Source organism: Boleophthalmus pectinirostris, unplaced genomic scaffold, assembly GCF_026225935.1.
Source record: "Boleophthalmus pectinirostris isolate CB_2022bp ecotype Guang Dong unplaced genomic scaffold, ASM2622593v1 HiC_scaffold_2, whole genome shotgun sequence".
NCBI lineage: Eukaryota > Metazoa > Chordata > Actinopteri > Gobiiformes > Gobiidae > Boleophthalmus > Boleophthalmus pectinirostris.
Window position 1 is genome coordinate 11,799,908 of NW_026571152.1, and position 13,152 is coordinate 11,813,059.

Here is a 13,152-nt window from a genome sequence, read left to right on the forward strand (position 1 = left end):
CTGGAGGTATGAAATTAATGAGAAATTAATAGTCTGATTAAAAATACATAAAAGCACTTGATTACCACTAAATAATGTCACACAGTGGAGTGTTTTGAGCACTATGACAAGCCAAATAAAATGCAAAGGCATCTGATACACAGGGGAATAGGGATATAGAAAGATCTTACAGGATTACTAAACAAAACACAATTCCAGGTATTGTTTTTGATGAAGAAACTACATTAGTAGATCCTAAAGGTTAAAATAGTTTAGTAAAGCGTACAGCACATTTGAAACATTTCTACAGGAGTATTGGTAAACAGCTCAGATTGTGGACTCTCCCTTCTGTCTGAGCCTGAGTCATTTGTGTGGGAGTCTCAACAAAAGCATGTTTGACTGTTATTTCACAAGAAGCAGGGCTGAGTCAGCGCGTTTACTACAGGTTTACTACAGATTTAATACAGGTTTATACAACAAGTTACTGACAGTACTCACTTTATTTATTACTTAAACACTGCATAAAAAGTACAATTTTAAAAAATCTATGCAACAACAACAGAATATTAATAATCAAAAAGAAGAAGAAAAAAACTGATTAGAGCCCAAACTAAATCTTGACTGAACCAAGACTAAGCCAGGACTGAACCAGGACTAATTACTTGATTACTGCCTGATAAATTACACTTAAAACAATTAAAGATCAAATGGAATAGTATTAGAATCGGAATAATTATAACTTAATTTATGATTACAGGGAAGTAATTGTACTTTCTGTAGTAGTTCTGGTAGGAAGCAGCAGCAGTAGTAGTACCAGCTGTACTAGTATTTGTAGTAATAGGTTAGTAGAAGAATGAAAAGTAGTAAGCCGTGAGGTAAGAAAAATAGTAACAGGCGTAGTAGTAGTAGTAGTAGTAGTAGTAGTAGTAGTAGTAGTAGTAGTAGTAGTAGTAGTAGCAGTAGCAGTAGCTGAAAGTTTGTAGTGCATTTAGTAATAGTCAATAGGCATATGTTTTTTAGCAGTATGCTATTAGTAGGGAATAGCAGTATTAATATTATAAGTTTAGTAGTTAGTGTAATGTAATGTAACATTATTAAGCATGGTTGTATCCAGGTTTTGTTTAGTCTTTCAATAGTTTTGCCCCTTAAAGCCTTTAGAAGATGACTCATTTCTGTGGATGTCTCAATAAAAGGTTTAATTTTAAGCTTTTAGGATGACTGACATACCATTACTTTTGTTACTCATGTCCCTCCCAAACCACACGTCCTGCGCATGCGCCCTCCCTCCCTGCTGGCTTTCACCACATTGGAGAAAAAAGTTGCTGCCTGATGCGTTTCACTGTTCTTTTTTAGCAAAACAACATAAAATAAACCGTCAAATACTGTCAGATCTTCATATCAACACTTATTTCATGTCGCGGACCAGACTTTTTCTGTGTAATCACAAATGAAGCAATTTTTCCCAAGTTTGTCCAATGCGGATGCGAAGCTATGCGCAAATTCCCATAGATTCCGACACACACGGCTTTCAAATGAGTTTTTCTTTAAATTTTCATTTGTTTAGTGTTAATAGTGTTGTCTCAATAATAAATTTGGTTTATAATAAACAAATATAGTAAATATTTACAAGTAAACTGCTATATTATTAATAAAATTAAAATGTCAAATACAATTTCAACAATTTTTGTCAGTGTACAGTTGCCGTAGTCAAGATGGCAGCCGAAACTACGCATGCGCACACAACTTTTGACGCAAATCGGGTAGTGGTAAAACGCTGGTCGTAACTCTCGGAGACTAGCGGCAGAAAAGCGCTTCAAACTTTGATTTTCTGTCTCAGAAACACACACGGACGCCACGTTTTAACACGCACAGAAGCAGAAATGACAATTCATGGCTTTTAACCGCGATTTGTGGCTTTATTTGTGCGAAAATGAGCCGTGAACACCTTTGAAAGAATTGTTTTTTTGGCGCCGCGGAAAGATGGTGGAGCCTCGGCTGCTGTAGCTAACTGCGGCTAGCTGTGGATCGCTTTGGGTTTACTTTCACCCACCAGGAGCTGAAAAAGTGTGTGAATGCGTGGAGACTTGGACATTTGGATCGGGGACACCAGCGCAGACGTGTGAGGACAGTTGTGGAGGTATTTAACACTTGGTGGGACCCGGGAGTCCTATGGGAATGTGGTGAAAGCTAATTAGAGAGCCAAATCACAGTTAGCTTATTCAAGTTAGCGAGAGGTCAGCTGCCATTACACTCTCTGCCCCAAACTCAGCCAATCATCACGGATCCAACACTTTTCACCGCTTTAACACGATACAAACGGACAGATTCTGCTTTAAATCAAATATTGTGCAAGTTTACGTCCGTGTTAAAGTTGAGTTCATCCTATAGTTCAATCCTGGTTTAGGTCTGAGTCAAAACTTGGCTCACAATTCCTGGTTTCGCCTTGGGTTGGATCAAAACATTTTCTATGACTCAAATTATCTAAAACTAGGATCATACAATAGCCTTAACATTTTTGGGGGGTATTTTAACCATGTTTACTCAACTTATAAGCGTGGGAAATGTTAATAAAGAGTAGTATTTGCGATTTTGTTTGTAAATTTCAGTCAGTTTTCCTGATTTAGTTGAATTGTGATTATAATTATAGAGTTATCGGAGTAATATTTTTGATGAATCAGTCATTTTGTTACTATAAGGGGCCTATATTACGCTAATTTCTTATCTATGTTATAATTTCCTCATCAAAAATTATACCTGTAGTTGTGTTTATTTCATTCACAGATGTTTAACACTCAAACCCTGCATATTAAGGCTGAGTTCTTCTCTCAAATTGAAAAACACTGTTCCACCTTGATACTTTGTGGTAATACAGCACGTGCTTCACTGTGTTTCTAAACTCTGTACTCCCTGGAATTGACAATCTCCTCTGAATTAAAAGTAAACATTAGCTGTTAACTTAAAAACTACCACGACATGACATCATAAGGTGGAACAGAGCATTTTGAGCACTGGAGATGTGAATGAAACAAAACACAACTCCAGGTATGTTTTTGATGAGGTAACAACATTATAACATGGCTTAAATCTCACGAGGCGATTTTGCGTAATATAGGATCTTTAATATTTACACACATATTTGCTGATTTCCAATTTGCCTGTATTGCTTAAATGAATTATGAAAAAAATAATAGATAAATAGAAAATAAAAAAAATAGCTGTTCTTCATGATGTTGTCAGTATTCTAAAAGTTTTGATTTCTACATGTTATAATAATCAATTCATAAAAAGTATTCATCAAACCTTCAATTCTCAGCAACATGTGAATTTAGCTTTTTACAAATTGGAGGTTAATTAAATGGAATAGTGCAGGACCTAATAAAATTAACTTAAAAAATGTCCCTTGTCTTTCATGATATCATTACCTTTGTATTTGAAATGAACAGTACTGAAACGGCAAAGGACCACAGACGTCATAGTCCCTTCTCTATTTTTTGAGTGTAATGTTAAAGGGTTGTAGAAGTTGGGCTGCAATGAATGGCAAAAAAATGAATCATGATTATTAATCTCAAGTTTCTGTACTTTTTTTTTTTTTTTTTAAACAAAAATGGTTTTCATTGTTGATGTTTTAAACTTAAACATGACCTTTGAAATAATAACCATTTAACACAGAAAATAGTCCTGTGTTCCTCAAAAGTTTTGCATCTGACAGAGGATTGGCTGTAGACCTCTCCATTAAACACAACCTTATAGTTGATCATTAAAAATTACAAGTATCTGGTTTGCTTTAATTGTGTGCCATGATTTATGTTTGAATCTTTTCTAAACTCCTCTGTCTCATGTGTGTCTCCTCAGACCGAAGAGCTATTGATGAGTTTGGACCAAAATAATGTCGTTCTGTGCGACTCTGAAGATGGAACCGGAGCAACTGGAGGCTCGATTTAGGTTTGAACCACAACTGTCATTTCACCTCATAAATTATTTGATTTTGTGTGTTATACAGACGTAAATCTTTACATATTTACATTAATGGCCACAACTGCTCATCAAAAAATGATTTTTTTCTGATCTCTTTTGCTAAACAGGACTGGGCCTGGTTAGTGCTTGGATACCACTGGTGGCATCTTTTATTATTTTATTATCAGATGCCAAAGTGAGGCGTAAACTGCCATTTTGTCCTTAGGCAGGACACTTCACCCACTTGCCTAGTATGAACGTGGGATATTAGTGTTGACGGTGGTGGGAGATGGCACAGATTAGCAGCCTAATTTCCACCAGTCTGCCCTATTAACTATTGAAGCTTTGGCTTAGTTGTTTGCCACCACTGTGGTGGTGAATGAATAATGCACTATTAAGTTCTTTGGGGGTCTTGAAAGGCGCTATAGAGATCCTGTTATTTATTATTATCAAAATCAAAATAAAGGCAATGATTGTAGTAATGTAAGTGATGACAAAATGTAATATTTGTTACAAAGACCGTAATCCTCATGCTAGAAAAAAGGATTCAGTTATTTTATCAAGAGGTCAGAATACAAACAACCTAACCATTTCATTCAGCATCTTGTTCATATATATATATTATATATATATATATATATATATATTTTTTTTTTTTTTTGCCTAAACATGTTTTGTTGTTGTTTGCAGACATCAGATGGTGCTGTGAAGAACCATGGGTGGCTGTTTAAGCTGTCCAGAGAAAGAGTCCATCCCAGATAATCATCAGAGCAAATTCAAGGTCAGTTCAGTCCATGGACTATCAAACCCAACTTAATGCAGTGCTTCTCTAACTATAGTCCCAATGGAGGACAACACTGTGGATATAATTCCCTAGAAGTGTAGGGAATCTGGTGTACCATCTAGGAATTATGATATGGAATTTTCCAGTTATGATTATTGTGAGAAAAAACACTGTTTTCTGTTTGAAAAAAGAACTCAGCCTAAATATGCAGAATTTGCGTGTTACACTTGTGTGAATGAAACAAAACATAACTAACGCTATGTTTTTGATGAAGAAATAACATTAAATAACATAGATCAGAAAAGAGCATAAAATTGGCCCTTTAATTTGATCAAATTGACATGCCTAGTACCATCAGACAAAGCTTGCTTTGCCACTGGTGATGCTCACAGTTGGAGAAACTCTGACCTAACCAATATTTTGGCCCATTTCAAACCATCCTTACTGTTAGCAGTGCAACATGTACAAGGCTCATCCCACAAACTTACATCACCCAAGTTCACACACAACAATTCTTCATAAATATAAAAAAAACATGATACACAATTGCAAACAGCAACTAACCTGATGCGATGTGCAGTAGTTTCATTAGTGGGATACATGTTGTGATGCCACTCTTAAGAGGGACTGAAGGGAGAGGGGACTCAGAGTGTGTTTTTTAACACTTTCAAAACAGTAAGAGATAACATGTTCTAAATATGTTGTGTGTTAGCAGTTAAGACCAGATAAAAGTAAAATACAATCTCTTTAAGTTTTTATTTGTTTACATGCATATTATGTTTCAGGTGATAAATGTGGACGACGATGGGAACGAGCTCGGGTGTGGTGTGATGGAGCTGACGGAGGCGGAGCTTGTACTGCACACTCATCGGCGTGATGATGTGCGGTGGCCATATCTGTGTCTGCGACGCTATGGATACGACTCCAACCTATTCAGTTTCGAGTCAGGACGACGATGCCAGACCGGGCAAGGTAAAAACTGTACAAATATTTAGCTAATTCTTAATAAAATAGAATACAATACAATGATCTAGGGCTGGTTTTCTTAGTCAACTAATCGTTTTATTTTGATTATAAGGATTTATATGGGATAACAGCAACAGAAAGGAGAAGTGAGTGGGTGGGTTAGCTGAAGATTTTGTATTTTTTGGTATTTGTATTAGTGCTGTAGTCAACCTACAGAAATTCTTGGTGGGCTAAATACATGTCCTACCAATGGATTAGTCAGCTAAAAAGGGGGTATGACAAAAGCTCTCAAAACTTTTGAGGATCTCTATGTATGTGACCCAAACTGTACTCACAAGACTGCAACTCCTTGGGAATTTATGCAAAGAATATTATTTATGCAGAAAAAAGAACTAGGAAATGATGTATTTATATTAAAACAGATAAAACTTTTGAATCACGAGATTAATCTGCCTATTTCTACATTGTTCCCTCGCCACTCATCCAAGCTACTACTTCAGTTCAGTTCAACCTTGACTGAAGAAGCTCTTTGGGTGAGCTGTGAAACGTCTTCATTCAAAAAAACTTTAGTTCAGTTGACAGAATTTCATTTTTCTTTTGTCAGAATTAGTGCTATTCCAATACCTTGCCGACACCAATACTGCTAGAGGGCACTTCTGGTTGCTTAATTTTCAAAAAATAAATCTTCTAAAAGGCAATTTTAAAGAAATACAAGAATAAATAAGATTTAGAGGACTAAAATATTGATAATAAAATATTATCTTGACAAAAAGTACTGCTGATTTAAGCCAATTTAAGCACTTTCACTTACTATCACAGTGCTGATAAAAAGAGCACATGGCTAATTAAGCAGTGTACACAAAATCCAAGTTAGCTATCGCTGTTGCTGCTGTTATCAGGCTGCAGTCTCCCAGTTATTTTACCAAGTTCAGCGTCCACACCAAAGGTTAAATGAAGGTAATAACAAATGTCTTTTTTGTTAGTATGAACATGTTTTAAGAGTCTGCAGAGCCTCCACAATCTGTGTTTACCCTGCTCTGAGCATTTGCGATAGCATTACCCACCGAGGTAAACAGCAGCTGCTTGCATCTATGGGTCTTCATTCTGGAAAAAAACAGAGGTATCAGATCGGTGATTTAGTCTGAGTACTTACTGCAAATTTTTCAGGTATCAGCATCAGGGCTTTTGCTGATACTGATATTGAAATAACCCTAGTAAGAATGATGAGTCTGACAACAGAAGTCACAGAGACACACAGATTTTGATAATAGAAAATGAACTGGAACCAGAGCTCGAAGGACTCATTTTGTGCACATGCTCACTTCCTATTTGGAACGCAGTGGCTAGTGGGCTAACTATGTCCATTAATATACAGTCTGTGGTCACACCCCCTTTTCAGTCAATCAGCAGGACTTCAGTCAACTAAGAATTCTTTACTCAACCACTGCCCTGTGATGATCAAAGTGTGGTCTCTCGGAAGCATTGGACAGCATTAGTTGTCTCATAGAGTGTTGAAGGGATAACAAAAGTTTAGAAAATCTGATACATTTATAAACAGGCCCTGGTCTCTTTAATGATTTTGCACAACGAACCACAGTGGAGCAGTGCAGGTTTTTAATCAATTAATATCACTTTATTTGTCCCCAAAAGGCAATTTGAGTGCAGTAAAATACCACACATAATAATAATAGAAAAGCCCAAATAAAAGCCTCAGAATAATCAGATCCATTGTCATGGCAGTTTGAGGAGGGTAACTGCACTCCGGACAAAAGTGTCCCTCTGTGTCTTGAAGCCCTGGTATCACAGCAGCCTCCAGAGGGAGCCAGGTGAACTCTGGAGACACAACAGGAAAGGCTTTCCTAAGCCTCTCTCTCTGCTCTCTTGTTTCGGTCAGTGATGAGATGGGACATTCCTTCTGGAATGTCTTCTGCTATATTTGGTATAGAAAGCCTGTAACATTTCAGAGCTATCTGGTTTGCAATGCTAGCTCAATGCAGGGTCACCATGGATACAAGAAAAACAAACCCAAAATGTTACAAATTTAAGATAAAAATGTAAAAAGTTAAAATACTGCGCAGTGTGTCAGCCAGAAAAGCAGCCTACCGTGACCATGGCAACCATGGAATTAACGAACGCTGTTGATGTTTCTGTTTTATTTGTGTTTTAAACGTGTCTCTGTTTGTGCTTCTGACGATGACTCAGGACGGTAAGTGACCAGTGTGATGTGACGCCAAAGTAACTGGATCTGTCCAAGTCCTGGCTTAGTCTTGGTTTAGTCCCCGTTTTAGTCCCTGTCTTTTCTAGTCCAGATGTGGTCCTCTGGTCTGTCCTGTGTCTTGTGTTCTTCCCTTTGACCCTCTGTGATGTACACAGTGACAAGACAAGCTTAGAGCTGAACAGGGAGTGAACTTTAACAATCCTTTATGACAAAAAATCGATTTTTCTGAGCTTTGTTAGTGTTATCTCCTCAGAAACAAGCTGTTTTTTTTTTTGTTTTTTTATTTCATTCTCGCATGTTTGAGTAATCCTACATTATTAGTCCGTCTACTTCTCAGGCTATAATGCTCTGTTCCACCTTATGTCACAAAGTAGTAGTATTAGAATTCATTTTGTGTGATATAGGACCTTTTTTAGCATTTGAATCTTTGAAAAGTCTATAGAAAACACAAATGGTAAATGTACTTCTTTATACAGCAGGCTTAGAAATGGGTGAGACTGTTAGGCTCCAAGAGTTTGCACAAAGAAATTAGATGTCTTTGCACTTTTCTATAAACCTGTATCTCAATTTTGCGATTTTTGAGAGGGTAAATAAGTAAAACATAACAAAGGTCGATTTTGCAAACACATTTTACAAAATCCAGTCAGAGCTTTAACCTTGTTATAGTTATTTACCCTCTCAAAGCTGCTCAAATGTGAACGAATCATTATACAATCTTAAATTACACATTCACTCATTTTTGCCGATCAACCCTTCTTTTCACCTACCCACTGCTCTGTACTGACTTTGTTCTCGAATTTTATTTTCTTAATCAGTAATATGTGTATGATTTGACAGCGTTGAGTAGTCATTTTGGGATAAATGAAAAAATTTGTTGCTCGCTAGTGTGATGTAACCTGATTCATCAGCTGGTTTCACTTCGTAGAAACCGTGTGACCTCGCAGTGTTACAATTCATTCGCTTGACTGTAGGCGGGTACTTTTTATCATATAACCAATCGCTACTATTTGGTAGTCACGTATGTAATGCGCCGCTAACGGGACTAACTGGTATATTAAGCTTTTCCCAAATCCCGTAGGAAAAAGGGCAATAACGTCTTGCCCCTTGATAAAATTCACCAAATATTCTCTTTGTTCTGGAGTTAAATCCTTGATCTCAGGAATCTTTGACAACCTAGAATATATGGCTCATCACTGATTGGCTGGTGCCTGACACTTGCACTTCCGGGGTTTTTGCAAACCGTCAAGTGTATTTTGATTCTTGACCTAGTTGCTGGAGAGAAATAAAATTGAGCAGAGGCACTAGGTGGCGCTAGCCTGGCTAAGTGTGATGTGCAGCTATCATAAAATGTCCAAATTATATAACTGACTGAAGCATAATATATCTTCTTAAATGTTGATAAATCTGAGTGCCGATCTTTCTCCTCTGGCCCTTCTCACTGAGCTCTGTCTGTTTTGTTTTCAGGGATCTTTGCGTTCAAATGTGCCCGAGCCGAGGAGATCTTTAACCTGCTTCAGGAGGTGATGCACAGCCACAGCATCAGTGTGGTGGAGGAGGCAGTACTGGAGCCCAGCCACCAGGGAGCGCTGCACACCAACACTTCAGCAGGTACAGCACCACTGTATCCCCGTGTGTCAGATGCCTTCCCATTCTCCTGTGTCCATGTAGTGTTAGGCTGAGATGGGGGCAGGTCAAATGTCTCTTCATCTGCAGATGTTGTGGTGTGTCAGATGCCCTCCCAGATGCTGTGGCAGGAGAATGGATCTTGTCACTGATAGAAATGATCAGGGAAAACACATTATTGTCTAACTCTTCTCCTACCCTCTTTCTCCCGCTCCTTCCCCTCCCCATGTGGCTCTCTCAGCTCCAGGATACTCTGTGCCCACTGTGCCTAATGGTGTCACCCGTCTCCCATCAGTGGGTGACACGTCTCACCCATCGACGCGGCACCCATCTGTGGCTAGCACCCGTTTGCCCTCTGTGGGTGAGGAGTCCACACACCCTCTGCTCGTGTCTGACGACCAGGTACGTCGTACTGTCCACACATAACTTTTGTGTACTTTTGTGTACTATTGTTGTACTGGTTGGTCACTAACCCTCCTGCTCTAGGTGCAATCTTTTATTATTAGTAGTAATAGTATCTATAATCGTATCTGTAATAGTATTTATAATTGTATTTCCAGAGGTTATACATACACATGACATCACAACATTCCATGTCTATGTAAATGAGCAGCAAAGGTATATGAGTGCCAATGGCAGTAATGACCTTTTCTTCTTTAAGAGCTCAAAACATCCTCAAAATGTGAAAGAGCTGCTGCAGCTTAATAAGAAATAGAAAAGTCTACAACTTTGCTAAATATTTAGTACCTGGCATCTATAACAAGAAACTCGAGTCAACAGTAGAAAAACTGTTGACAGTTAAACAACAGGGACACTGCAGACTACACACACATTTATCATTGATAAATGTCCTGCAGAAAGAGCCGCTGTCCTGTGTAGTATCATGTCAGTGTCTTGTAGGATTTCAGCAGATTTCGGGCTCCTCGGGGGCGGGGCTAGTTGTATGGGTCTGGCTACTGAAGTTTGAAATGTTTCTTCTCGTCATTTATGCATTTAACACATACGGGTCATCAAGACGTATCCCACTCACTAATGTTCATTCTGCATCATAACTTATTTTAACACACGGTTTTAATTCTGGCACTAGCTGATATTTTCTCTGATTTTATGTTAACTGCACAGACAGCGGTGCTTTCTGCACTCAGGCTGCATGCACATCCGCTGTGTTGATAAACAAATAATCCGTGTATAGTAAGTCTTCCCTCTCTCACTGCAGGTGCACACGTACGTGAACACGGCAGGTCTGGAGGAGGCGTCCAGTCCTCTGACCGTTAGCACTCATCTGGAGAGTCCCACGTCTCCCCTCTGTCCCCCCACACCTCCCCCTCCTCCCCGGGCACCTCCTATGCCTCCCGTGCCCGCCACGCCCTCGCCTGTACCTATTGCTGTGCCCATCGCTGTACCTGCCTCTGTGCCTGCCGCTGTACCCGCCTCTGTACCAGTCTCTTTACCCACCTCTGTGCCCACTGTACCCACCGCTGTACCCATGGCTGTGCCTGCTCCGGAGCCTGTGGTGCAGATGGAGGGTGCGGCTGTGCGCTTCGTCCTGGGTCCCACACCAGTGCAGCGGCAGCAGATGGAGCAGCAGAGACAAAAGGACCAATCGGAGACGGCCAAACAGGACAAGGACCAATCAGAGGCCGGTAAGTCGGAGGAGGCGGGACCTCAACCCAACGGCTCTGCTTCATGCGGCCCCGCCCCTCGCCGCCACAGGCCTCCGCCCCTAACCCCTGACCCCAACGTGAATAACTCTGCTCTGCGCCGCACGGCGCTGTTGGACTATGAGAACTTGCCTCCTCTGCCTCCGGTTTGGGAGGCGCGGGCTCGACCAGAGGAGCCCACCTCCGCCCTAAACGGCTTCAGCTGCGCGCCGCACAGTGCCCTCTACAGCCCACCACCGCTCAGCGCGGTGTCGAACAGCGCGCATTGTTACGTGAACACTGAGAACGTGACAGCTCCTCTGAGCGCTCACGTGGCTCGAAGCTCGCGCCGCGCGGCCGATGCTCCCACAGTCTTTAACTTTGACATCAGACGCCCCCTGGAGGGACAGACCCTCAACTACGTGGAGGTGGAGACGGACACGAACCACAGCCCGCCCACGCCTCGCACGCCCACCTCCCCCGCTCCTGGCACACCCACCCGCAGAACCGAGTTGTATGCCCTCATCGACATTGAGCGCACCGCTGCAATGTCGTCTCTGCAAAAGGCCCGCCCCAAAGACGACGGCACCGCCAGGAAGACTCGCCACAACAGCACCGAGCTGCCCACCAAGGCCACAGCCTGAGGGCAGATCTGGTTTAGACTGGGTTTAGACTAGGTCTAGACCAGGTTTAGAGTTAGACCAGGCTGCTCACCAAGGTCACGGCCTGAAACCTGGGTCTGGTTTAGCTCGGGTCTCTGTCTCTCCAGGGGGCGTGGTCTAAAGACTTGGGGTGGGACCAAGAGCACTGTGGCAGCACTGCAGTTTGGACACTTCACCTGCAGGGGGCAAATGATGTAAAAGGAAGCACAACGTCACCTCCAGGGGGCAGCGGCGTAAATCATGAGTTTGGTACAAAAATGACGACGCTCCAAAAGACAGGACTCTTATGAAATGTGCCTTTTCCGCTTCTGCCTCCTCTCTCTCCTCTGCTTCCTCTCCCTTCTTCTCTCTCTTCTCTCTCTCCATCACTCTCTTTCTCTCTCTATCCCTTTTCTGCACTCACTCCTCTTTTCTCCTGTTTCTCTCCCTTCTCTCTCCTCTTATTCTTTGGGTGAAGGGTCCAAACTGCCCTCCTCCTTTGGGTGCTCCCCCTCCCCTATCGGTGAAGTGTCCAATCGCCTTCGGGTGCTGCTCGCTTCTCGGACTGTCGGAGCATTGGACTCCGCCTCCTCAAACGTTTCTCTGATTTTAGGTTCTTGTTTTGGGGTCAAAGGTGAAAGGTACTCGACAGTATTAATAATAATGATCATTCCAGTTATATCTTTTATACTCACGCTGCTGTGTCACGGTACAACTGTAAAACTCGCCACAATAAATGCTCATTTTTATTTGTACTTCGGACAAAAAAGAAAAAAAAAAAAATTCACTACTTTTGTCTTTTATTTGTGTGATGAAGTGACAGGAAATCCTGAGTCGGTTTTGTACTTGATCTTCAAGAGGAGTATTAGGCAAAATATTTTTGTTTTGTTTTCTACCCTATATAACATTGATCCCTCATCAAAAACATGCCAGAAGAGGTTTTAGATTTCATCCATGCATGTTCAGTATTTTAGCGATCTTTCTCAGGCTCTGTTCATACCCTCCTTATGGTTAGCTGTAAGATTTTGTGCAATTCATTTTCCAAGCTCTCATTTAGGTTGCCATTTTCAATGCTGAAATCCAATTGGTTTAACCCGAAAAGGATGCTCTCTGATCTGAATCGTCATTAACCCCAGCACCTGCAGCCAATTGTGATTGCAGTGCACTGGTGCTACATGGGTGAGGTCATCAAAAACTTTGTTTCTGTAACTCAAATGGTGAAAGCTCTCCCCTCTTTGCCCTCTTTGCATCTCTAGAAGCGCCGTTGCAGGCTATAGGCCTTTAGTTGTGTAGTCAAATACTGTCAATGTTGTATTAGTCAATGTATAATTTTAATAAGGTTATATT

The 13,152-nt window shown here is 40.9% G+C and overlaps 1 protein-coding gene across 1 annotated transcript; it reads left to right on the forward strand.

The window, feature by feature from the left end:
- Positions 1-1,740: 1,740 nt before the first annotated feature.
- Positions 1,741-13,056, forward strand: LOC110171926 (fibroblast growth factor receptor substrate 2-like). Its single transcript, XM_055155213.1, has 7 exons — positions 1,741-2,116; positions 3,832-3,921; positions 4,624-4,714; positions 5,503-5,689; positions 9,366-9,509; positions 9,766-9,926; positions 10,741-13,056. Exons 3-7 carry the CDS (start codon positions 4,649-4,651, stop codon positions 11,806-11,808), a joined length of 1,626 nt encoding a protein of 541 aa, XP_055011188.1. The 5' UTR covers positions 1,741-2,116; positions 3,832-3,921; positions 4,624-4,648; the 3' UTR covers positions 11,809-13,056.
- Positions 13,057-13,152: the final 96 nt, after the last annotated feature.

Bases quoted from the DNA above. Each gene is read 5' to 3' on its own strand.
- LOC110171926 (XM_055155213.1), top strand. From the start codon at position 4,649: ATGGGTGGCTGTTTAAGCTGTCCAGAGAAAGAGTCCATCCCAGATAAT. The intron at 4,715-5,502 runs GTCAGTTCAGTC...ATTATGTTTCAG, and splicing joins ATCATCAGAGCAAATTCAAG to GTGATAAATGTGGACGACGA. The intron at 9,927-10,740 runs GTACGTCGTACT...CTCTCACTGCAG, and splicing joins TGCTCGTGTCTGACGACCAG to GTGCACACGTACGTGAACAC.